At 45.9% G+C, this 27,532-nt stretch overlaps 1 protein-coding gene and 1 long non-coding RNA gene across 4 annotated transcripts in view; one reads left to right on the top strand and one right to left on the bottom strand.

Annotated features, from left to right (window-relative positions):
• Positions 1 to 1,192: 1,192 nt before the first annotated feature.
• Positions 1,193 to 27,532, top strand: part of LOC119172118 (uncharacterized) — a 144,844-nt gene continuing 118,504 nt past the window's right edge. Inside the window, exon 1 of one of the 3 annotated variants that reach the window (XM_075892958.1) lies at positions 1,193 to 1,463. In XM_075892958.1, coding sequence (XP_075749073.1) covers positions 1,208 to 1,463 — 256 coding nt within the window. In that variant the 5' untranslated portion in view covers positions 1,193 to 1,207. Of the gene's footprint in view, positions 1,464 to 19,743; positions 20,269 to 27,532 lie in introns of those variants that run through there. The other 2 variants (XM_037423115.2, XM_075892959.1) reach the window with 2 other exon arrangements.
• Positions 10,036 to 27,532, bottom strand: part of LOC142814308 (uncharacterized) — a 71,447-nt gene continuing 53,950 nt past the window's right edge. The window contains exon 3 of the long non-coding RNA XR_012894915.1: positions 10,036 to 10,303. This is a non-coding gene — a long non-coding RNA (uncharacterized LOC142814308). The remainder of the gene's footprint in view (positions 10,304 to 27,532) is intronic.

Genomic DNA, 27,532 nt, shown 5'->3' on the forward strand with positions numbered 1-27,532 from the left:
AAGTTAGCTGGAGAAAGAGTTGGAACGTGCCCCTGTTGCCGCATGGACGGCTCGTTCCTATCATGTTGTACGACTCAAGCGGTGTGGCTTACGTCGTATGAGCTGTACTCTGCGCAACAGTCATCAAGAAGAACGAGTGAAAGTGCCATAGAACAAGCAACTACAACGCTAAGAGGTCAACAAGCGGCACGGAAAGTTCATTGTCCCAAACGACCCCACGGTCGCACACGTATACGCAAGGCTCGCACGTTCATACAACATCGTGCGTACTCGTTGGACAACTGCCACGGTGACCTCAAGCATCCGCTAGCGTAAACTATCTGCTGCAGAATACTACCATATGCACAGGCGTTCGTAGATATCACCCCTGCACGGGGCAGAAGGTTCAGCGAGGACGGCGGAGTGCTCGAGGAGACAACTCGCTCAAGGAGTGTCCGCTTGACACATGCCGCGATAACGTCGCAGAGAAACGGGAACGAACGCTGATATCATTGTTCCCCCAATCTCTTCACCACCGTACCTCACCAACGATCTTTGCAATCTTTCTTCCTCACACACCTCAGCAGCAATCGATCGCATGGTATAATCGCCACGCGCTCCAGTCGGGTCTGGGCCTCAAGCTACGCGGACTAACGCCTGCCGGCTGCTGCTATCAGCGCTCAGCACTTTTCTTCTGGCTCCTCCAACATCTCTCGGCTACTTGTCTTCGAGTCTATCGTTACTAAAGTGCGCGCAGTTCCACGAGGCTTCAGCGCCGGTACGCTGATCAAATTCCTGCTGTTGCGTCGAAGCAGGACTTTGTGAAACGTTACACTTCCGTCGCATGAGACCGAGGGATTGAGGCCAGCATCAAGCTGAACATATTAAAAAAGTCACCACAACTTTCCGTGCAAGACCAGCTTTGCGAGGACGCCTCAAAGGGCAAGAAGCACCCTCCTGGACACTACCACACAGTCAGGCGTCGAAGTTCGGCTATAGCTCAGCGGACTAGTGAACCGATTAGAAGGGACTCCACGTAATCAGTGCCTTTATTTCGTTGTTACCCGGGTAGAGATCGCGTTCGCACTGCACAAGAAGACGTGCTGAACGCGTCCCAATCATAGTGCTTGCATGCGTGCCTGGGTGCTTTCCGTTGAAGTGCGGACCTGCAGTCGAGAGCCGTGTGCAGGAGGTAGGACTAAGCTTCATTGATCGAGTGCTGCTGGCCATGTCTTCGACGTCGAGCGTTCGCAGGCTCTCGCTACCACCGAGTGCACTCGACCGGGCAGGCCGTCGTCGCCGGCGCCAACACCGAGTTTCCTGGAGCGACCAGCAGAGCAGCGCCGTCGGAACGGGTTCGAACCGGAGTCCACTGGACGAATTCTTACGGGAACGGTCATCGAGTCTGATGAGCCATGGAGGGCTTGATTATGTGAGCAGCGCAGCCAGCTCCGTCGCCAGTTCCGCGTACTTCACAGCTGCAGGTCAGTACATTGGACTTTTGGGACACTGATAACGTCTGCATGCACGTGGCTGGGGTGATGGTAAGAGTATGAGGCATGGACATGGGTGTCTTCAGATTGGGGGGTTTCTTTGCGAGCGGACCTTTGTTTGATCGTTAACGTCAGCGTAGTGTTGTGATACGTCAAATGACTGTTGCGTAGACTTCATTGGAATTACGATGGTTGTTACTCAGGACACCAGCGATCAAGCAGGCTTATTAAAAGTTAAAGCTTTCATTAGAATTACTAGCGCTACACGCTTCTTTTTTATTTTTGGTGTCACTGATGCACAACACCAAATGTTTAATAAACGAATGCCAGTTTCTATGTAAAGTAACACTCTATTGGATGAAAGCATGGTCTTCCTGAAGAACCATGGAAATCCAGTACACCTGGGAAAAGCCCTTCTTCGGCAGGTCTTCGAGGAATGTTCATTGCAGTAAGGTAGCACCCGAATGACCAAATGTATGATCGTTACCATGAAAAACCAGCACATATTTCATCTGATGTGGCTATGCTTGCGCAAATCTAATGTGCCCAAGAGTCATAAGATTGTGTACCTGTATCACCACTGTTAAACAGCAGCGCTACATTTTAACTGCTGTCATTTCAGGGCGTATTCACAGGCAGATTATACGCTGCCATGCGCAGGGAAAAGGTGCAGCTGTCTTGGATATTATAATAATGTCTTTAAGTGGCGGGTAATAAATGCGCAGTAAGCCATTGCAAAGAAATAACACGCTCATATTGTATGACGTCATCAATACTCTGCTCATGCGCACGAATGAGTGTAATGAGTCTTGAACGTTCACGCAAGTTTTCTGCATTTATGCGCCATTGGTTCTACGAAAACTTTGTAATTCACCTCTAACTCGTACAAGAAAATCTGGCGCTGATCACGCGGCCACGCCTTTGCTTCATCGCTCTGCAGATAAGGCCGACGCCTCGTGTTTAAGTGGTAGACTCTCGGTCTAATATACGTGCTTTGTAAGCAGGAAGACCTCCAGCCACTTCAGATTGGAGTCCTCCACATTGCTTTCAGCAATAAATACATTTCTCACTATTCTCTTCGCGGCTATAGATCTATAGTATACCAGTGTTTGACACTCAGTGTTGCAACAGCGTTACGCAACTATAGTAACAGCGCAGTCATCAGTCTTTCTTTTCCTCCGCCCCCCTCTACCCCGTTTTGCATATATTCTTCAAATAAGCAACCACATGTTACCGTTCTCCGCACCAGCAGAATTCGAAGCGCTTTGGCGGCGTCTGCTGATCCTGATCATGTCGCAAGAATGTTCTCTCCCAGTCGCGTTTCAATGATACCCAAGATTTCTCGGGCACGCTGGATAATGTGCTGCCTTGGACCATAAAGATGCGTTCACATATATTTACAACAAGCAAAATTAACTACGCTATGAAATTCGCATTCATCCGCAGATCGTTCACAAGTGAAGGTCGTCTCTTGAGAAAAGGCGTTCTTGGGCCGTGGACAAACAAACTGTGAATCGTTCTCGCGCTCTGAAAGCAATTTCGATGCTTCTTAAAAACACTCGTATTGTTGCAATACTTTCATTTGTTGAGTGTAGCGGGGTCATTTGGATACGGCTTGTACTTGTCGTATACTGTGCGACACTTCCTTCATTATACTCATTCGAAGAAGCATACCCGGCTTGATGTCAGGTGAACCTTCCAGCATTAACTTGAGAGCTTCTTTCTATCTCCTTCATTTCAAATTACCCATGTTATTTACGCACCCAATAAATAAAAACATGCATATATAATTACGTACATAAAAATACTAATTCTGGAGCATGACTGCAGTCACTTGGGAGAAAATAAACATATCAAAGAACAATAATCATTGTAGACTGCGTTTTACGGAGACAGGTGAAAAGACAAAAACTTCCGAATCGACACATGCGGACGTTTCGCAAACGATGGTTATCTATTTCGTCTATATACCTTGGCTCCATACCCTGTGTTCGCAATGTGTTCAACGTTCAGTCCATCGCTTCCATTTCGTTTCGCCACGCCGGCAATCAGCCGGACACCGCGTGAACAAGGTGTGCTCCTGCAAGGTCACCGACGAAACGGCCCGCGTTGGCCCTGCGGTCTTAATACCTTCCGGATCTTTATCCGTAGCGCCTTGAGCTGCCTACGGAGACCGCATGGCGCCGCTTAACAACCGGCGCGGAAGGCTATTCGGGCCGAGCGCACGTACGTACGTACGCACCCTTTTCTTCTTTCTAGAAGCCGAGCACATAGGCCAGGGACAGAATTTACCGGTTGCTCTCCAAGCGGGGCAGTTTCTTTTTTTGCTTCTTTGCGGAGTGTTTCCTTCACTACACCCGGCAGCCACCGATAAGGTCACGAGATAAAGCTTCCTCCGGTAGGAGTGCATTGCGGCAGTTGCGGACGTATAGCGTCACAGCAGTGGCCTTACGCAAATCAACCTTCGCAGTTGAATAACAGGTGTGATGAAGGAGTACCGACAAGCAGCATATGGAACAGTTGCTTTGAAAAAATGCCTGCACTTTCGTGCACGCTATCGGTTTGTTTTTATGCGAAAAATTACATGAAAGGTAAACTTGGATTTCAGATGGCGTTATTGTAGGTTCCACATAAGAAACACAAGTGCCCAATCTAAAACCAAGAAAAACATATTAGCGAAATAAATAGGTCATAACTATTATGCATAAAACCATAATCGAGACAACGTTTACATTCATTTTTTATTTAGGTTTGAAATAAACATCACCAGGCAGCAATTACGGGTATTATATGAGCAGTGAGAAGATGCTGTATGCGAATACCAATAATTTCTAAACATTGGCCAACTGTTGCCTAATCTTGTACGCTTGTGAGCCCTGACTAAAGACTGGCTCCTGTCGGCAACGGCTGGCGACTGTTAGGTTATTGTCGGCCAAAGTCATCTAGTGCATTGGGGCGATACATGCGAAACTCATCAATGCACTACATGACAGTTGCACTTCAATAATCCACCGCAATGTTTGGTATCTTACAGTGCAGATGTGCGCTGATGTTTAGGCACACACGGAAGAGGAGGATGAGGCAAAGTAGAAAGGCAAGAAAGGGAGCTCAATAAGACGCACGCCCCACCGAAGTGGTCTAGTGGCTAAGGTACTCGGCTGCTGAGCCGCAGGTCGCGGGATCGAAGCTGCAGCGGCTGCATTACCGATGGAGGCGGAAATGCTGTAGGCCCGTGTGCTCAGACTTGGGTGCACGTTAAAGAACCCCAGGTGGTCGAAATATCCGGAGCCTTTCACTACGGCGTCTCCCATACTCATATGGTGGTTTTGGGACGTTAAACCTCACATATCAATGAATTTGACGTGACGCGCGTCTGCTTTGCTACCTTACACAGGAGTGAAGAGACTAAGGAATCAAAAGAAAGAAACGTGCATTTCAGCAATCGAAAAAGAGCTGGCCTTTTTCTCAATAATCAGGAAAGCATATACATCTGTACAGCCACTTGTGGCTGCCGATGATTTATTAGACTCAAATAATTAAAAATCATAAAGTTATACCTTAGGCGTTGGAGTTACAAAATGTCGGCGTTCGACGCGAAGTTCAACCGTAGCGCTGATTCATTTGATGATGATGATGTTGATGCCTCCAGTATGGCTCTTGCCCACTCAGGGGAATTGGCCAAGAATTGAAGATATGAAATTTAAGCCCTTTCGAATGATAACTAATGCGAACAGAAGGAGATAAAGCACACGTAAATACAAAAAGAGTGCAATATTTTTTTGCCATTTCGACCAGACAGAATAATATATATTTTGAATTGAAATTGCAGCAATTTCGAACACATTTAAAATTGATGTTTAGAATTCGCTTAATAATAATATATTAACAAATATACAAATTGGAATTTAGAGGCGCATTCGTTTTGTTTCATGAAGCTATCTGCAAACGGCATCAAAGGCATTCCTGTGGCTGTAGTCCAGAACCGAAGCACCAAAGGAGAGTGTATTCTCAATGGTGAAAGGCACCCCAAGGTTAGCAAATGGAATGACAAGGAGACGTTTTCTTAATAGACTGTAACAACGACATGACAGAAAATAATGGCCTATTGATTCCAGATCTGTACAAAAGCTGTATAGGTGAGATATTCCCACACCAGCCCTGTGTGAATACATATTTAAATGGGACACATGACATCGCAATCCTGTTAGCATGACTTCCAGTTGTCTAGTACGACCGCAGTCGGATTAATTTGCGTGCCCAACTTTGTTGTCGTCTTCAGGTGACATATCAGGGGTACTTTACATGAGCACAAAGTGAAGGCAGCACACGCTTCACGAGGACACAATTTTATCACGCAAGTGTTTTATGCCGGGGTCCACCGCATTTTCGCTGAAGTATTTCCGTCACGAATATGACGTTGTAAAGTGCATATTGGCGGAATGCAAAGAAGGAGAAAACATGCAAAGGCCTTGTCGCAGGGCGTCGAAGCAGTGACCTCTCGCACCGCAGCGCGCGGTGCTAAACTCTACGCCACAATGCGCATATATTCAAAGGCGCTAACGGTGATTCATATACCTCGGGCTCTAAAAAGGAGGGACGAGGGTGGCTGTTACGACACTTTGACCCCATTCCCATTGGAGAACCTCACGCACGTTATTGTAGCGTAGGGTGGGGTAAAATAGACATGTGGCAAAATGGGACATTCTGACTTTGCGTGCTTCTGTAACAAAAACTTTTTTTTTGTTTCTACTTTCCAGCTATAGGTGGTGGACCCTGTATACTTTTTCACCTTTAAAAGTTTGTGATTGATCACAGCGTTCGTGCGGGAAAAATTACGTGTTTGTGGTCAGTGTGTTCATGACCCGTCAAAAAGCGGTGAAATTCTGCTCGGCCAAATTTTAGGATCCATGCATAAAACTACTCGTGCGTCGGTATAGCAACGTAAATAATTATTTTGTTACTTTAGACTACGAGCTACATACGATCAAAAAGTTAGTTCATTTGGATCCCTGGGACAAAGCGGAATTTTTTTTTAATTATGGCATATGAGAGGGGCAAAACACGAGAAAAAGGCATCCAATTGCGTTAGAAAGGGTCTTACTATTGGACCATTACCTCGCAACTTATTACATACAATATTTCTATGTTGTGGAAGGTTTTTACTTACAAGAGAATATCACGTAGAGCTTCCTGGCAGAAAAACGACGCGAAAAGCACTGATTGTCGTTCGATACATGACTCCCTCCATTTGCGCTGCATCGAGATATTTCGTGTTCCCAAGGATGCATAAAAGAGACGCATAAAATATGGTGGAATCTCCAAGTCATTTGTTCACAAAAGCATCTTTGGATTGAGTTCAAACGATGCTTATGCAATGCTCCAAATTAAAAAAAAAAACAAGCGCTAGAAAATCTGAATCTAGCACAGTTTCAAATTTATTGTCTCACAAAGCCTTGTGGACGATGTTAAAAACCATAAAACGTCTGAGCAGCTCTGCATCAAAACGACAAAAAGAGGTGAACAAGTTACGTCATACTATATCTAACCTCCAATTGTTGAATAGCTGAATGAGGTGCAGACGTTCAACAAAAGACAACATTTGCACGAAAGAATAGTGGCGGTGTTTGATCTGCAAGGAGTTTTGGAGCAACACAACACCACGATCTATCTAGATTCAATGCGTGAACTCCATAGACTGCGCTCCTTAAGACCGTGTAAGAGCCCATAGAGTGAATTTCAAGTCACTATCCTGCAAAAACTGAAGGATTGGACTTGTTTTCACGCTGTCTCCTTCGGACCCATGCAGCGTCTGGAGCATTTCTTTTTATTTTTAAAATAATATTTTCAATGGTAGCAACATGGCAATATTTATGTAGCACATACCTTGTACCCAAAGGAGAGATTCTTCATTGATGTTTAATTGTAAGGAGTGAAATAAAAATAACAATTCGCCATTTCAAAACTTTTGTCACATTTTACCCCATCCTACTCTACATAGGCAGTGCTTTTTCTAACTTTTAGTGCCGGCAAACGTGAGCGTGCGCGCGCGCGTGGACAAGTCGCGGCGTTTTGCGGTGGGCCCAGTAACGACAGAGTGCGCCATGCTCAAATCAGTCAATGGCGGATACAATGGCTGTGATGAGTGATTTTCTAGCTCTTTCCGTCATTTGTCGAGAGAAGGGAAAGCAACTTTAAGGGGACTTTGAGAATTTATTGTGAAATCGAGGCCGCGTGTTGCGCTATAATATTTCACTCACGTGTTCTCGCTAGCCTCGACCACTGATCGGCAGCGTTTTTTGGTCCTTATATAGCTTTGCAGCGCTGCCTTTACTTACAGCATTTTTCGACCATGATCAAGGAGTGTTGCAGGGCCCCTTTAATAACTAACTACGCAAGGTCGTCGATATTGAAACACATTCTGCCTTACTGTCATGTGCTACTGATTCCCTGGCATCGCATTTTTTTAAATCAAGATGTTTTTCCGGGGAGTATTTATTTAGGGCTTGTCAGTCAGGATCAGATCAAGTAGGTACCACACAGAGCCCGCAGAATAGAAGTCAACGAGGCGGCCTAGATGATGATGATGATGGTGCTTGGATCATTGGCACCTACCCACTCTAAGGGATCGGCCTAGACCCAGCCCCGCCACAACAAGGTCGTCGTATTCGTCCACTCAGCACCATTTCAGAGGCACCGCCGGAGTGACATACCCGACCGTGACAATATTTATGAGACCTTCGCAAGAAACCACTTCAAAACAGTAACTGTCTTATGAGAACAACTAAGCGCACGAAAACGCCAATTCAAAGGACCGACGAGAGCTCACAGTGACGTCTCCTTCGACGACGTTCATCTTATGCGCATTTAATGCTCCAAATGCTGGGAACACATACCCGAAAAGCGCTTTCGCTAAGCTAGAATATTGACGAGCATCTGACATATATTTCAGCTGCTGTGGCACGTAAAGTGCCGGCACGTAAAGCTTGGCACGTAAAGCGCCGGACTTCTGAGCTCGAGGACATGCATTGATCCTCGCGAGCCGCCTTTCGGCGGCGTTAAAGGGGAAAGAAGCCGCGCATGCTAAATTTAGGAGCAGACTAAAGAAGTCCGGGTGGTCCAAAGTAGTCTGTAGACTTTCACAACGGATGCTGTAAGCTCGTGTGCTCAGATTTGGGTGCATGTTAAAGAACCCCGGGTGGTCGAAATTTCCGGAGCCCTCCACTACAGCGTCTCTCATAATCATGTGGTAGTTTTGGGACGTCAAACCCCATATATCAATCAATCAACTTTTAATACAGAGTTTTTCCCAATCATATTTTCGTTTTGGTGCATGGCGCACCGCCATTTATTCTTCACACCTGCCCCTGAGGGTTGCACGGCATCTGCAAAGGTACACGACATCGTTTGTGTTGCTGCTTTTTATGCTGGCAAAACCGTCCATGGTGTCGGTTAAGTTCGCCTAGACCTTGAACAACCCTGTAATTGCCGCGTGTAGGAGGCATAGGCGAAACTTCCCGAAGCCACTAATGGATTCTAAGAGCCAGAATCAGGTTCCTTGCCAAGCTGCGCTTCCTATGTGTGAAGAGACTGGATATTCTGTCCATAGTTTTCCGTTTGCACGATTTGGCTTCGGTGTGTCTGCTCTGATGAAAGCGTCCAAATTAGGCCGTCCAACCTGCTTATCAGCCGTTAAATATGCAAGTCTACTGCGAGATATTACGAGTAACCTCAACTGGTCAGTGTGGGGCATCTTGTTTTCTTGTGCAGACAGTCGACGCAGTGCGCTCCTGAAATAAAAACTCCGACGACAGCTTCAACTGCGCCTGATTATAGACGCACACGAAATTGTAAACAAAGAAAATTCAAGCCAATCGAGTGAAATCAATAAGGCGCTCGTGAGAAAATATTGCAGTTGAGGATCGTTTATCGTTAAACAATAGACGTTATACGATTCCAATCAATGCCCACGCGCCTATTCCACGTAATTGGCTTAAAGAAATAAGTGGGTTTCGTCACTGCGTAAAAGAAAGACGTTTATGAATGCCCAATGCTTTGAAAAAATAACAATCGCGACAAGTGACACCCAAACGCGCGTTCATACAATGTGTATACCCAAGACCTACAGCGTTCGTCAGACATCGTGTGATGAGAGGACGCAGCGACGCGAGTTCCAGGAAACACATCCTTTGAGCGTTAGTTGTGCTAACGAAGTATAGTGCACACAACAGCGGCTGTCGCCACTCAGGTGAGGAGAGGGCGCCTGACTCCCATGCTGTCATACCTTGATTGATGATGATCGCTATATACTCAAAAAAAGCTTAGCACACATTTCTCGGAAAACACGCCCATTTCGACACCTTGTGTAAAGAACTTGTTGCTGGGCCAGTTGGTGAATACTCAACGTCTTCATACAAACCATTCAGAAGACGAACACACGAAAGATGACAGCGCTCGTCCTGTCGTCGTCTGTCATGTGTTTGTCTTTCGTGGCGCTAAAATGACGATATTCTACTGCGCACCTCTTAATGTGCATTGACTCCGTATAGCGCGAAAGGCTGCTGGCTTGAGGAGGAGAAGGAAATAACTTTATTAAAGAAAAAAACGGCAAGATGTGGAAGAATTGTCTCCTTCCCCTAGGTGGCGGCCATGAGTCCTTGTGCTCTGATGGCATCCTCGGCTTGCCGAAGATTTTCCATTTTTATCGAAGTGACCCAGCCACTTTAACAGCCATAACCCAACGGTTTTCCGAGTAAGTGCTGTCGTACAATGGTGTAGCGGGGACGTAGGGTCACTGGGGTGTTCAATCCAACTCTTCCCTCAAGTTTTAAATTCTGCAAGTGTATATACACATACGCACATATTAAAACGTGCACGAATACACGCAATAGCTAATTGAACCCCCCCTCCCAATTGAAAAAAAAAATTTCTGCCTACGGCGTAATTTATTTTTGAAATATTTTTACGTGATTGATGAGTCGGCAGACCTCAGTACGCAGACTTTTATACTATATATTTACAATAGCGCTTGCAACGCTGATTGGTTCAGCTCAGACCCCGAGCAGAGAGAGATAGTCCTTCTTTTCATCCGGCGTACACGTGCATGGTTCGAAAGGCTGGCAATATGCATGTCTGTATGACGCCAAGAGGAATCGAACCACAACGTATTATGTGCGTTGATATTGTATGGTTATTGTTACCTAAGATCTACTTTTCACTTTCCACATGCATCACGAATTCGAGGTGCGCGCCGGTCAGTTGTCCAGCAGGTCAGGCGCTAAAACCCTTCGCTTACATTTCGGCATAGACGCCCGTGTACTCAGTGCACGTTAACAGACACCAGATAATCAAAATTTCCGGAGCCCTTCCCTACGGCGTTCCTCAATGATATTGTGCTTTTGTGACTTATTATTATTATTATTATTATTATTATTATTATTATTATTATTATTATTATTATTATATTGCAATAATACTTATATCGACACTCTTGGCTAGATTTCGCCGCCGGCGTCGGCGTCGACGTCATGCATTGTATATATGTACGTTTCTATATATATAAAAAGGCACGAAAGAAAAAAAATGCCAAAAAAAGACTCCGGCACACCGACTCGAACGTAGGACCTCCGCGTCATGAAGGCGAGGCGTTAACCACTGAGCCACCGAGAGGTTTTTTGTATTCTCTTCTTGACTAGGTCAAGTTAATCTGAGAATTACACATAAGACGCGTTTTATGTGTGTTAACACATCAAACAAAAATATTACATCTTCAACGCAGTCGGTAGTCTTATACACATCTCGCACTTTGATAACAGCTTCCACGAAACACTCATGAACAGATATAAAGAACTCTTACATCACAGTGTTTGTACGATAACATACTACGCCAAACCGAATGAAGACCGAGCAAGAAAATAACGTCCAAAGGTTGAACAGCACTTTCACATGGAAAAAACGACTTCAATGATGAGTAAGAGGTAAATGTTCTTTTTTAAAGTCCTCTGTAAAATGTCCTAAAAATGGCATTCTTACACTCAATAAATATATGTTCAGTGGTTTCAGGTTTGTTACAAAGGAGACAGCTGCTGCACAATGGTACATACATCCCTTTCTTTTCAAGTCATGTTTTCACTGGCAAAGTTCCCGTATGAAGCTTGAAAAAGAAAGTTTTACAATTGGGTAGTATTGTGATATGAAGTAGCCGAGGCAATAGGCTCCTCAACCTCTCCACAGCAAAACAGTTAAAACAGAACAGAACAGAACAGAACAGAATTGGGTAGTATCCACATCTTTTTCACTCCCTTTAGTACGTCTTGCCCATACGATTTTTTATACTTTGAACTGTAAAAGGGCACAGGAAAACCATTCTGTATTAAGTCTTTCATGAGGCGCTTTCTTTTCACTTTAGTTAGGTAATCTATCGAAAACCTCGCCCTCAGAAAACGATATGAGAACACAACTTCGCGCAAGAACGGCGACAAGGTGTGTCGTCCTCCCCTGACTGAAGATACAAAGAAGTCAGGCATGTGGTGTAATAGCGTTGTTTGAAATAAATAACATGAAAAAGCGTCTCTCTGGTGTCTTATCAGCATGAAACGTGAGACTACTTGGTTAAGAAACGGACGGCATAAAGACAGCTCTCCTTGCTGAACACGCCGAAACAAGTTCGTTCCAGATGTTCGCTCCCACGTAGAGCTCCAAATGAACGTGAGGAGTATCCTGGGGATTTTAGGGATGCTTTTACGCGTACAACTAAGTTCTTGTAAAAGGTATATTATTTTAGCAGCTAGAAACACGTTGCATACAGTTGACCGAGAGAAAGTGGATAAGTCACGACCGTCCCATCCTTCGGCTGTCGCGCGCAGTTCCTCAGCCTCTTCAAGCCAAAACACTTCACTGTCTTGATACCTGTCCTGGTACACCTAGGTAACGACTACGTGTCGTGAACCACTGAATATTTTCAAAAGAACTGGGCGTGATGTTCCAGTTACAATGCCATAAGACAACGCTTTTTTCTTTGTTCATTAAGCTTCCACTCGTGTCACAAAACCTTTCAGTGATTCCTAATAATGAAGTGACACTCTTTCTGTCAACAGCCAGAAAGGCAATATCATCGGCGTATGCCAACACACCCATTTCACATGACTGCAGCCTTAAACCGTTAATCCCAGCGTGGTGCATCACTTTCTGACGCAGTGGTTGGAAAAATAGAGCAAAAAAGTAAAGGACTTAATGGACACCCCTGGCGCACGGAGGAAAGTACTTGTATGTGCTGTGAGAGGTTTCCATTCACAATTGAATTTGTGGTTGAACTTTTGTATGTCAATCTAATACCATTACATATGACCGTACCAAGACCAACGTACTCAGCTAGCGTGAAGAGTATATTGTGTGCAACCATGTCGAAAGTCTTGGCTAAATCAATTTGTAACATGGCCACTTTCAGAAGTGAAGCGTCACAATACTCCAAAATGCTCCTGGCAACACGAATATTCGTGAATATGTTCCTACGCTTGATCCCACAATTCTGGTGTGGTCCGACCAACTTATTTGTAACTCCTTGCAACCTCCTAGCCAGAACTTTCATGAACAGCTAGTAATCTACGTTTGTTAGTGTGATTGGCCTGTATCCTGTCACTTTGCGTAAAACATGTTGCTCTTTTCCTATAGGAATCTGCACAGTGTGCGCACGATTAAACGATGGAGGCAATCTAAGGACACCGAAAAAAACTCATGCAATGTTGTGGCCATATCCTCCTGGAACGCCTTGTAAAAGGCGGCATTAATGCCATTTGGACCGGGCGACTTGCCCATGCCAAGATCTTGGATAGCCTTCTCAATTTCCTATATGCTAATAGAAATTTCTAATAGATTTGTGTCCTCAGCATTAAGTGTCGACATTTCTACCAAGAACGCATCTACAAAACCCGGCTGTTTTGGCTCACGATAAGCAAACAATTCTTATTAGAACATTTCAAAATATTTTATGATCTAATTGTGTTTTCTCAATACTTTACCATTCAATTTTATCTCTGGTATGTCGTGAGCTCGAGCGTATGTCTTTTCATCTGACAAGACTTGCTTTGTCGGGGCTCCACCCACGAAGCATTTCCCAGCTCTTGTGCGTATCATTGCGCCTTTATATTTATCCTCTTCAAGACCTTCAATTTTATTTCTGACACCCTGCAGTTGATGTGTCAATAGGCCTGTGTTTTCTGTTTCAATTTTCACCTCCTTCAATGCTCAAACGGCAAGCTATTCATATCTACTACTTACCGCAGTTAGTAGGCATCGGGGGGGGGGGGGGGGGGACCATAGTGTTTTCAGCAATGTCAGCAAGATGGCGCAGTGAGGTACGGCGGCTGTCATCTCTCACGCGCACTTTGGCCCACGTAGAGAATAAGGGGGTGTACGCTCGATCGCGCGCCCTTATCTTGCAGTGGGGAGAATCGTATACGTCTTGGCTAGCCTTAGACGTTCGTCGGAACGATTCTTTTGTAGTTACCGGGCGCACAAAGGTCACTGCAATCATTGCACAGCCTCTGTTTGCGAAAAGGGCACGCTTTTCAGACACAGCGAAGTAACAACTGAGAAGCTTAATGCGTTAATCTATACCTATGAGCACGTTCCGTGCGTTCTTTGTGCGTGAGAAACGTGGGGCACGTTTCGATCTGATTGCCATTCTGCATGTGACCTTCCAATTTGTTGCTATCGCGTTCGTTGCTTCGTCTTTGCGGCATAGCTATGACTTTATTATTATTATTATTATTATTATTATTATTATTATTATTATTATTATTATTATTATTATTATTATTATTATTATTATTATTATTATTATTATTATTTTCTTCATTGCCACTACAACCACCACTACCTCGCGGGCCTGCTGTCAATATCAGAACAAAATGCTCTAGGACCTTAGTTACAAAGTAGCTCTCGGTAGAAGGCGACACGTTTGCTATCACAATCCACAGGTCTACAGTATTGCAAAACATTCCCTAAGAACGTCGCCTGGTACCACTGTGTCGTGAGCGTGGTTTACTCCTTGCGTACTCATCTCACTCATTCTCTTTTCATTCACGATTTTTTTTTTTCATTTTATCTCGCTACCTCTTCCCGCGCATAGTTATCCCACGTATTGTATTCCTCGTTTCAGGGTTAGCTTGACCTTATCTATTCCACCCTCTCTTATACCGTCCACTGCAGAAGACTTCCTACATGCGCGCCTAAAGGTCTGTTTTTCAATCGCGAGGCGAATTTTGCCGCATCGTGAAGACACACATGTAAAAAAAATTCCGTTTCTGCCACCACTAAATCACCACGGTGGTTTAACCGCTACTGTGCTCGAGCCTCGAGTGGTGACCAGCAAGTCGCGGAATGAAATCCCGGCCACGGCGGCTGCATTTTCGATTTAGGCGGACATCCTTGAGGCCCATGTGCTTCGATTTAAGGGAACGCTAACGAACCCCACGTGGTTTGAATTTCCGGAGACCTCCACTACAGCATCCCTAATAAACATATCATAGTTTAGGGACGTTATTACCCCAAAACTGTTTATTATTATTTCGTCGCTGCTACAGCGAAGAGGCAACAATCAAAGTGAAAAGCTTTGAAGGTTTCTTTAAGTAGGAAGCACGTTGCTCACGCCACCCTGTTGACGTCATTCCCACACTTCCACTATATCCTATTTCGATCGTACATGGGGTCGTATTGACGTCCTGCTGATAAGATCCAAAGTTGGTCGCGCATCCGGCTTTCATGCGAGCGTAGCGAGCGATTATTCGCATTTGTCAGTGACCTATTTGTTCATTGATGACCTGGCAATATGCAAGGTCTAATTATATTCTTCCACTACGGTGACTAACGTCGCGTAACGTTAATGACGCAATATTTTTTTTTGACGCACGAGGCTATAATTCGTGTTGTCTCACGAAATATACATACGGAAAAGGTGACCTTTCATATGAACCCACAGAGGAAAGTGTGGGTGCCGTGCGACATTTCCGCGCTTGGACCGGGCTACCAGTTTCCCACGCATAGGCAACGTGAATCCTTCTTAGCGGCTGCAACCGACGAACGTCGCTGTCCGCGGCACAAGTTTGGTAAGTTATGGATGCGACCTACATACTTCTCCGCCGAAGAAGCGCCGTATAGTAAGCGCTTCCCTCCAAGCGGCCTCCACAGCTAATTTAGCGCCGTAGCTGATGCCGAATGCAGACACGTTACAGCTGACGTAGACTGACCTAAGAGTTTGTCGCATGTGAGAGGTATTTACAAGCAAAAAGTATAGGATATTGTGCCTCACGTAACGTTTCATGACAGTAAAAGAAAAAAAGAAAGGAAGGAAGGAAGAAAGAAAGAATGAAAGAAAGAAAAGAAAAGAAAAAAATGAAGGAAAAAAAGAAAGAGAATAAGAAAGAAAGCAAGAAACAAAGGTAGGAGTTATTACACTCTCTGAAGGTGGATGACTGGCCATACTGTGTAGCCCAAGGATTATTTATTTATTTATTTATTTATTTATTTATTTATTTATTTATTTATTTATCTGATCCAGGAGCATAGCGGTGCCAACTCTGTGCCAGCGTGAAAAAAAGACGTTGATGTTCATGTGGCTTATGTGTGCCGGATTTTTTTCTTGAGACAAACGCGTCGTCAAGAATAATATCAAGTGTTCGCAGGAAAGCTTCGTTGTTGCATCTTACTAAATTATTTATGTATTCGTTCATAATTAACGTACATTTAATATACTACATTATTAAGTGCAACACATTTACATATAATACTTCATTTTACCGTATGGTCGTTAAAATCATCTCCACCTCGATATGCATGGTCTAGAAGTGCAGCATGCGCATATTTATTTAATTTATTGATTCACTTTAAATGTATTTGGTTTTAGCCTATACCAACGGTGAGTAATGGTGTTTGGCTAATTGCTATGGCGCATACCTGCTAAGTTATCGAGTAGGGCCTTCCGATTAGCGAGCTTCTCGCCGAGTTACGATATGTTCATAGTATTAGCAACACTTTCAGGGTCACGGCGATGTCAACCAATTAACCCGGTTCGCTAGCTGTCACTTGTGCTCGGTACGGGTGGCCGCGGCAGCTTTCACCTCTTTATCTCTGTATAGGTAAAGGAATACAGTTTCCTATATACACTGTAGGGGATTCGGGCGCTAGTGTCCAAGGGAACTATACAACTCGTGGCGCTTCGAATAGCATGCATGGGAATGGTGGATAGTCTAATCATTGTTCTTTCGGCTCCATTTGGCTTCATTGGGCATGAATTCAGCCGTTACGCTTCACCACCTTGATCTTGTTTAGGTTTGCCAATAGTAATTGACTTACAAAGTCCACAACGGTTCGTTCTTCTATTTCAATCAAAACAAAAACCCACAAATGCGTTTGAAGCCCGCAAGCACGAAGGTACCAATAATTCCTGTGCTGGCTGATCACAGCGCCTGAGTCCTCTCGAGTTAATTTTAGAAAACTTTAAGGGTAAAGGCAGTTCGTAATAATGATGGCGATGATAGTATCCTGTTGACTACGTAACTGTTCGTGCAGTTGCGAGGGACCTAACATGCGCTGTGAAAGTAGGCGTTATAGATATACGTTGATTTTTTTTCATTTGGTAGGTAAATATGCGGCCTGTCAAAGAGCAACGAGAATGCCAATACCGATTTCTCGGTATCACACCTCCTTCATACGTTCATAAAGCTTCCCGTTAGTCAAAGGACGAAGCGCTTCACTCGGATACACTTCGCCCAAGGCTGCCGACGCAGACAGTTTTATCAACTGCGGCGAGATCATACAGAAAGAAAAAATCTATGTCTCTTTCTTCTGTCCCACCCACGGGATCTTCTTTTTTTGAGTACATAAGTGCTGAGAGGATTAAAATGGACAAAATAAAGCAGGTTCAATTTATTCTTTCGCACTGCACGTCACGCGTAAATCATACGCCCAAGGCTTACGAAATAGGACCGAGGAGGCAATTCGCTTTGAGCAGCCGAATGCCTCACGGAGGTCGTCAATTCGCTGTGCTAATGGAATAGAAATGGGGGCATGAATCTAGGCAATACAGAAGTCTCTGCCGTTTAAGTTCTTCTTTTCCTTCCCTACCGCAGTAACCGTTATCGACCCCAAGCTCTATAATTTCAATAACTATAATTTGTGAGGCGAATGAGCCAACGAAAATGATGGTTACAGAGTGGGCTCGAGGCGGGCTTGGTCATTAATTGCAGATATCTATTTATTTATCACATTTATATATTTATTTATTTCAAGTGCCTGAAATTCACCTGTTGACAGTTTTTAAATCGGTGATGAGCAACAATGTAACACATGTCTTAGAACATATTTAAAAAGTCTAGAGCTGGAGTCCTCCACGGTGCTGGTACGTGTTTTCGTTACGCGTGTGGCAGCGAATCATGTCAGTGAAGGTTTGGTTCTTTTTTTTTTCAGCTGTAATCTATGAATACAATCAGCGCACGTTAATTCAAGACCTTGTGAGATATCGCTAGGAGTAATTCTGTAAGCTTTTATTAGATTTTGGGACAACGAAAGCAAGCAATAGGAGTGAGTACGCGTTCTTGCCGTTCTCAGCATTGCATTGTTCCTTCGAAGTCCGTGCACATTCAATTCTTGAAAGGCGAGTCCATGTCAGCAGACGGCTTCAATGGACGCTATGCAATGACAGGACTAAGTACGAGTGAGTCCGGCTGTAGAAAATTTTCGCGAGTGTGAGTCCGAGTAAGCCCAAAGCGCAAGATGTATTTCTTGAGTGAGTCTGAGTGAATTCAACATTATTTTGCCGACCTATTGTTCTATCTACTTCTCTTCAGAATTACTATCAGCCTTACCTGTATCCAGGTTTACACTCACGTCTACTCACAAGTATTACAAAGCGTTTTATACACTCACCTAAATGTTTACTGATCAGACGCGAGAATTACGTGCCTTGACCCCCTCCCCCTAGCCAACTCTGCTTTGGAAGTTCTGGATAAATATATCTCATGGGAGTCATATTTCTAAAAGAAAAATCTTCTGACTTGATAACAACCCTTCATAACTTGTATTCGAAGGTACCTCATGAAAAGGTGCCAAGAGGGGCACCGAATACGTGAAACATTCACGTTAAACAGCATTTACACCATGGTCGGAAAATCTACTTCTAGGCTAACGGATTCGTGAGCCGACTCACTCAGACTCAGATGGTGCCGTTAGTCTGAGTGAGTCCGGCTGACTCATATTTCGATGAGTTTGAGTCCGAGTGAGTCGGACGAGAGAAAATTTTCGTAAGTCTGAGTCTAAGTGAGTCCGGCTCACAAAAAAGTTTGGTTAGTCTATGAACCCGAGTGAGTCCAAAGTGCATCATGTATTTTTTGAGTGAGTCTGCGTGAGTTCCACAATTTTCGTTTACCCGTCCACAGGCCAACTTAAAACTTGATTGATCATTCGCGAAAGCATCAGCACACTAATAGATGTAGGAGATGATGCAACAAGGCATCTTCGAAGAAAATCGCCTCTTGGGAAAGAAGAAGAAAGCAACGAAAAGTTGCGCATAAATTACTGCAGTTAAAGCCCCGGAACAAAAAAGATGGATCGAATTGGCTGAATGCCAGCGCCTAACCCATTGACCCTATGTTGTCGTGGAGCGAAGATGACAAGGCGGCCGGAGGATGAATCATTGTTGGACCAATAACCAGCGCACGGCAACAACAGCCAGCAGTAGGCATTGATCGCCTAAGACGGATCACGCTTCCCGACCTGCCCTTTTAAAATGTCTCACATTCTTAATCACGATCACGATAGGGACAGCTAACACCTATCAGTCCATCTTTCATAAAAGTCTTACGTCATCTCAACAAAGAGTTACGTCACTGACGCCGGTGCACAGACCGCGCATGCGCGGCCAGCGGAAGGAATCGGTGGCGAGGTGCGTTCCGCGGTCTGCCACCGACACGGGCTGGGCACGGGCGGAGGAGGACTTCCTCCGAACCGGCGCCGGAAGTCTCCCCCCCCCCCTGCAGCACCCATACTTTGGGAGCCTCTACCCTCTCTCTCTAATTTTTTCCCATCCTCTTCTTCCTCGCTGACAGCGGCGGCGTGGCTGCAACCATGACGATGGCGCACGTTTTTATTATGACTATTGGCCCCGCATTACCTCCTCTCCACGACGACTGCGCATGAAGTCCCCCGGCACCCCAAGCAGCTGGCTAAGCCCAGCCTGGCCCTCCAGCGCTTTCATTCGCATCCGCCGCCGCTGCAATCGGGGAGGGTACCGTGGTGGAGTGGGACCTCGCTCCCAGCAGTGTCGCTCCGCCGGCGTCGGACATTGCGTAGCGACCTGCGCGTTGCTTGTGCGGGCGCGCGAGCGCGTCGCGGCGTTTTGTGCCGTGGCCTCTTCCACTCAGCTGACGCGTCTCGCCGGAGTGATTTGCGTGGCGCGCGCCCGTGTGTGTTGGCAGCCGTCGCCGTTCGCTCGCTGCGCGTGAGCCGCCAGCCGTTGCTCGAAAGACACTGCCCGATGAGTGCGCGCCCAGCCGCGGGTTGGGCAGAGCCACGGCGGAGCCACCCTCTTCGCCGCCACCACCGCCGCTTGGGCCGGGGCGCCGGGCCGGGCGGCCGGCGCGCTGGCTGGCTCCGCGGTTGGTGTTGAGGAGAAACATTGGCGGGCCTACTTGTAGCGGGCCGGTGCGCCGTCGCCGCGCCGTTTCTGAGGGCGACCGAGGGGATTTCCAGGACTCGAGGCAAGCAGAAGACCGAAACTTCGTCAAAATGCCTCCACTCAACATCAGTGAGTAAAGCTATCTTTTTATCTGTATTTGGATCTCTCGCATCCGCTTCACCTGCGCGGTCACAAGCTCTCCTTGTTTTAAATCAGCCCACAAGCTAACTTCTGCCATTCATTTGGTACGCGCGGTGTTTTCCAGCCATCGAATTGATCGCTGCTTCAGAGAAACGCACCGTCGTTGCTGGGACGGCGCTAGGTGTTCTGTGACGGCGCGAATGAAAACATTGCAGCGGAGATTATTCTAGAAAAATAACTACACCATCCGAATGCCGGCGACAAGTTGATCTCCGCGTCTGTGAACAGTGTTTCGTGACGATTTTTTTTCTTACTTACGGGAATCCCGGACACGTTTGTGCTGTAGTGTCCTGACCAGCGCGAACACAAGCGCGGTTACGCTCCAACCCGAGCTGAGCGGCGCGCGCAGCCTATGGCTACCTGCGCACCTTGCTTCACTGCAGCGCACCGGAGAAATCGCTCCTGTCGTCAGGGGTGGCGCTGGTGGCGCCGCGCGGGTTTGACGTGCACAGTTTCGGTCACCTGACAGCCGAAGCACCCGATCACTGTGTATCCATTTTCAGCAACGCGTTGCTTTGTCTGCCTGCCCCAGTAACGCGGTAGTGTGGCCACAGTGTAACGAAGTCCGCAAGAACAGCACAAGGCCATTGCACAATCGAGGTGTCGCTTTTCGTAACAACCGAGCCGCTTCGTTCGTCCTGACGCCGTGCTCTATCAGCACTCTTGCGCGCCACAGCTGACGCTTATACTATGTTTTTGCTATAACGTGATGGGAAGCGAAGGCCGCTGAAAACGAAAAGAGATCAGATGCCACGTTTCGTTAGTGTCCGCCGCTGTCGATGAGGAAAGTAAACGAGCAATGGTGTTCACCGAGGCCTCTCATCAACGCGTCAGCGACTGTAGATGTGCAGAATCAAAGTGCTGATGCCGGGCTGCGATTAAGCCGGTAGCCAGCAGCAATATTTTTTTAGAGGTAGGGGGGGGGGGGGGGGAAGGGGTAGGCTCTTTATACTGAGCCTAAAGTTTGTTAAGCTTTGATGTCCATCGCCAATATGAGTTCGTTAACTTCGTATTGCTGGATAAAAAGGACATCATGCAAATATGCATCAATACGACGAAAATAAAATGCGTTCCAATGTAGACGACTGCGGTCGCAATCTGTTCGCTATACAGAAAGGTTTCTTGAATTGAATACCGCTTCAAAAAAAAAAAAGAAGTTTACTTGCGAAGCAACAAAAGCTGCGAAATTTGCGGGTGGAAATCAGTATGAGCCTGCGCGAAGAGACACAAACCACGAGCCCATTTACCGCACCATCAGGTTCGCGCCGTGTGACATGTCTGCTTAGGCCAGAGCCCCATCAAGTTGAGGCCCATGGGACGGCTCTATGTTCTCCCATATAGAGTACCGAGCACTCTGAATCGTTAACCACTTTTTCTAAACACACAAGAAATGATCTTGAGGAAGTAGCCACAGAGTGTAGGTACCTTCTTTATGTTGTTTTTCCTCGGTTCTTGCTTGACGTTCGATGTCATCGCGGGTAGCTCAACCACGCACACTTTGATAGTCTCCTGACCGCTCACCAGTGCTTTTTAAAGGATTGAAAAAGAAATCCCCTAAATATTGTGTGGCAAAGCTCGGTTCACGCGACATTTTCGTTAGAGTTTGCTAATGATGCATTTCTTTTTAGCGAAAGGTTTGTAAATAAGACAGTACATTTAAAAGAATCAGCCCACTCTTTTTGTCGCACAATACAAACAGCCAAGCACAGCACCCATAAGTCACGAATTGTTCATTCGTGACCAGACTCTATCGCCTTTTTTTACCGAAGTTCAGGTTTTTTTTTTTTGCGTCTGCAGATGTACACGCTCACGTACAAACATACGGAAGAACCTACATAAAGGTTGAAATCGGTAGGCGACCGGTATGGTCGGACGAAACATATAATGAAAGAAAGAGAGAACACCGACCAAGTAAAATTTTATAATGTGCGTCTCAAAATAAACTACGTCTCACTATGGAAGCAGAATTGTCTTTTTTCTTTCAAACATTCATGTGGTGGATGTTCTTCCTTTCTGTCATCCGTAAAAACAGGTATCGCCACTCATAGCAGATCAGCGTTAGGAAGAGTGATAATTACGATAAGGACGAAACCGCTGTCGCGGGCAAGAATAGCATGACACTCATCGCAACCCGTAGCATGCCGATAAGCAGCGACATTGGCGATAGGTGCGCAGAGGCTGTTACGGGTAGCGACAGCGTGTTAGATATCTCTGCCCGGCAACAGATCCCTGTCACGCATAGCGATAATAAGTATTTGAAAGATGACAGCGACTGTAATGGGAAGTGATCTTACAGCGCGTGATAGTTTTCGCCTAAAAATTATGCTGCATCTTCAGTAGGTGCACGTTTTGGTGCGATAGTTAAACAGCATAATTGATTGATTTGTGGGGTTTAACGTCCCAAAACCACATATGATTATGAGAGACGCCGTAGTGGAGGGCTCCGGAAATTTCGACCACCTGGGGTTCTTTAACGTGCACCCAAATCTGAGCACACGTGATAGCTAAAGCACATAAGAAACGAGTGAAAATATAAAATATATCGCATAAAAGTGACAGCAGGTCTCTCTCTCTGCCATGCCTAATGCTAGAAACGCAAGCAAATAAAAAAACAAATATTCATCTTTGCGATGGCTCAGCACACAACGGATATAAAAAAACAATAGTCCTAATGAACTTTCATGAAGAGGCTTGCTGCGAGTATGTTGCAATTTGCTTCAACTCTGTATAGCCAATCCGTGTATAGTTCATTCGACGAAGACTGGAAGCAAAAGCTGTCCCGAGTTGTGCGTTGCATTATATTCCGGCAATGCCGACAGTTTTCGCAAATGACCGCTAGAAAAGAATGGGGCGGAGAAAGCGTAACAGGCGGTGCGCGAGAGAACATCGCCGCGTATTGCTCGCCGCCTCTGGTCTCACGCAGAGAGTAATGAGAGAAATCAAACGACGTCGCAACGAGATATCCGCTCTCACATTTTCACCTCGGGGCCTGCACGCAGTTCGCGCGTGATTCTCGGAAAACGCAGCCTGCGCGCTGCGGCGAATTCGCATTGCGAACCGCCGCAGGCCAGCGTAATTGTTGACCGTTGGGGCAGCGACGCCAGGCGAGCATGTAATTAATCCTTGTTATCCCGGACGATTGCCAAACGAGTCGGATGCAGAGTGGGCACCATCTGGGCGCGGAAAGTTTTTGCCATGCGAACGGGACGAGCCGAGCCGTGCAGAGCCAGCAACAACTACGATCCTTGGCGACGCGTAGGTACCAGCAACAACCGGAGCGAACACAGCGCCCCCTTTCATCCACTTATCTCTGTAAAGGTGCCCAGTTCCCGTGGTAAACAGAGAGGGCAAGGATAGGCTTCGCCGGTTCGTGCTGGAAATCGGGTTCTCCGATCTCGCGTTGTGATGCATAGTTAGGAGCGACCGATTGGTTTGTTCGTCTTACCTCAGATCGATAGCTGACCGGTTTCGGTTTGTCTCTCCAGCTGCTCATATAACCCGTCTGCGCTGAAATAAATGGACTCGCTGTCAGACATGTGCCTGACAAATGCATTAATTGTCGTTATATATAGTCACGCGCGCACGTTGTGCTACCCGAACTTTGTTAATTGCGCTCGCGTGATCGAGTATCTGTTGTGAGCGTACACTACAGCCTTGTAGGGCAGGCGCTGCCACGTGGAAACGGGAAAACTGTGCGAAAACTGATCGTGATGTTTCGAGGGATCGTACTTGTGCGCAATGCGAGATATGTAAGCGCATTTTTAATTAGTCCATGACCCGAAGGAAGGCATACATACATTGCCGAGACCCACTCATTTCGTGCCAGAGTTACCGACGAGACGTCAGAACGGCTTAACCATGACACCTTACTGTACACTCACTAATGCGTTTTATTGACGACTGGAATTTACTATTTGGTTCAACTTTTGTGACCATCCCGTATCTTTGTTCACGCCGTTCAAGATACACGATGCAAAGCACCTGAGGTTCTAAGCTTGTAGGCGTCTTCTGTAGTCACGGTGTATCGTGTAGCCACGGCCTATCATAACGTTAACTTCACATCATGACGCTATCTTATCGTAGCATCACGTCGACACAAAGTCGACAAATTTGTGAAGCAGTTATGACGCGACCATGGCGTGGCAAATTACCTGTAGGTCATCGCTTGCCGCATCTAATGTCGTCACGGTGTGTCATGTAGTGACGGCTCCTCATAAAAAATTATGGACCATCTCCCCGAAAAGAACCGTGACGGGATCCGAAGCAGCAGAGGTGCTTGATTGATTGATTGATTTATATGTGCCGTTTAACGTCCTAAAACCACCATATGACTATGAGACGCCGTAGTGAAGGGATTCGGAAATTTCGACTACCAGGGGTTTAATGTGCACCCAAATCTGAGCACACGGGCCTACAGCAATTCCGCCTCCATCGGAAAAGCAGCCGCCGCAGCCCGGATTCGATCCCGCGACCTGCGGGTTAGCAGCCGAGTACCTTTGTGGCCACTGGACCACCGCTTTGTGGCTTTTTCCACGTGCTGCCTGTACTGATAAGAAATTAGTGCCCCGCTGCAAGAAGAGCACAGAAACAGTGGGCACTGAAAAAGAGCTCCATTTTTTTCTCTCGATAATGTTAACGCTATAGCTACCAATATAAATGCTGTCAAATATGGCCGCAGGTTAGTATGGGCAGTTAATAAACGTAGTAAATATTGCGCGTACTGCATGTCCATGAAAAGGGAAACAAAGAAAAAGGACAAGACGCACGAGAGAAAACTGGCCTCTTTTGAGAGAGTGACAGAAAGAAAGAAATAAATAAATAAATAAAGAAAGAAAGAAAGAAAGAAAGAAAGAAAGAAAGAGAGAAAGAAAGAAAGAAAGAAAGAAGTCACCTGACTGTGCAATTTGAAGCGTCAATTCCTTTCGGAGAAGGTATCTGGTCAACGGACCGCGACAGAGAATATTATGTCTTGAAATCCACTTGATTAGCTCAGGAAATGAACAGAAGTGTGTAGTTCATAATGATTCATTTTATTGAGGCGCAGCTTTGTAATCAGGTCGCTTTTGGCGACTTATTTCTTTCTCGTGTGCCTTGTCGACATCAGTCGTCGTTCCGACACGCGCTGCGACGAAGAACGCAGTTGGTCAATCGTCCGTTTTCCCTTTATTCTGAAGGTGTCGCCGCTTGAGTATAGAATCTAGAATCTAAGAGATGGTTTCTGCGTCGTTGTATTGCGACGTGATTTCTCCACAATCCGCGTTACAATGTCCCTACGGTTCCTCCAGGAACTAGCGAGTGCTCGGTGACAAACTTCCGTATTTCCATTAGTGCGTTCTGGCGATAGGCGAACGTATCCGCGACTGCCAGGCTCCGAATACCGGACGCGCGACCAGACATGCCTGTCCAGCTTATAATGAGCGGATTTGGGTGTCTTTTGTCGCAGAGTCGCTAGTAGAATTTTCCAGTTGCTTCTCGTGTATTTTGAGCTTATCTGCGCTATTTCAGCAAATACCGTTGTTTTAGTGATAATCATTAATTACGTTCACCAAACGCGCTTTTGTTGATTACTTTAAGTTGCTGAGTGTTGAAGTCTAATGTGCGTTGGGAGAATCGGCAAGTAACCGGAAAGCGTACATATAAACGAAAGGAGACAGTATGCAATGTTAACCAGTAAATATGTGCTTTCGTTCTTAGTATATAGCGCATATTTACGCTGTGCAATATAACTTAAGTGATTGTTTAAATGTTTCTCTCGTGTTTGAGTGACATTTCTTTATTATATAGATATTTTCGTGAATGGGAGAAATCGTTAAATTTTAGCTTCTTTGGGGCTTCATTGCGAAAGCCGAGCACCTTCTCTTACGCTTCTTTTGCGATGATTGTTTGCTTGCTGGCTCTGTACCAATATGAAAACTCCGTCCGCGACCCAAAAAACGCTGCCGCACTGATCGATTTACTTTCATTCTAATTTCAATGTTTGACGTTCATTGTTCAGCCCTTGCGCCCTGTCACGTGTTTCGGTATGCTAAAGAGAAATCCGCACTTTTCGTTGCCAACTCCTCTTGTTCACAGTATGGACAGATTTGAGAAACATGCGCTTCATGGCTGTCCACTCTTATAGGTTAGTCGAGCCTTTCTGTGTAGTGAGTCTGGTTAACCTCCCTGCCTTTCCTTGCATCTTTATCTCTCTCTCTCTCTCTCTCTCTGTGTGTGTGTGTGTGTGTGCAGTGAAATAGAAGACGAGGTTGCAGTTATGCCCTTATTTTTCTTTCTTTCTTTGTGCGTGCTTGAAGGGCGTGTTTTCCCGAAAGAGTTTACTTTTTTTTAATGGATATATTATACAGTGACTGGTCTTAAAAAAAAGGCTTTTGATGAATATATTTCAGTGAAACCAACCATCGTGAAATCAACCAGTTATATAGTTAGCACTGACTTGTAGTGTTTAAACGATGGCTGATATCAGCTACTGTTGGTTACATTGGTCAACCGGTGGCTTACCTCGAATATTGTTGTATAATGTCGGTTAAATATAGCTAAATGGTGCTGGCTAGCGTTTACACCTACTTCTGGCTGTTGTGGTCTAGTTCGTGCGAGATCTCAGTAAACCCTAACTATGCGCTGTTGCGACACCCCGACATTAACTTCAACTCAAGCTGAGCTTAATGAGTAGTCTGCTAAACTGATAATTTCATGACGCATTCCCAACCTCCCACTGTGCGCCATTCATTACCCTTTTATAAGATTCACGATAACACAGAGCACCAATTAGTGGGCGTATGTGCTCGTCGCACTATTACTGCACAGGTATGCTGCTCGTTATACTCAACACCCGGCTCTCAACAGCACGCACCATTTTGCCGGGAACAAAGAGCCTCGCTTTGAATTTAGTCCCGAGGGTTTCACGTTCCAGCGAACCCGCGGTCCTCGATCGCTCGGCTTACTTTGCGAAACGAGGTTAACTCCCTTCGGCTCCAGGCAGGTGTTCTAATTCCGGCCGCTAACGCCCCGATCGACAGGTCAAGCCCCTCCTTTTATATTGACGCGCCTCGAGGTTGCGTAAAGGTCGCAGCTTAGTGCGAGTGAGAGAGAGAGAGAGAGAGAGAAAGGAAAGGCCGGGAGGTTAACCAGATATTGGCATCTGGTTTGCTACCCAGCGCTGGGGGCGGGGAAGTAGGGGCAAGAAAGAGGGGTT

This window comes from Rhipicephalus microplus, chromosome 4 (assembly GCF_043290135.1).
Source record: "Rhipicephalus microplus isolate Deutch F79 chromosome 4, USDA_Rmic, whole genome shotgun sequence".
Lineage (NCBI taxonomy): Eukaryota > Metazoa > Arthropoda > Arachnida > Ixodida > Ixodidae > Rhipicephalus > Rhipicephalus microplus.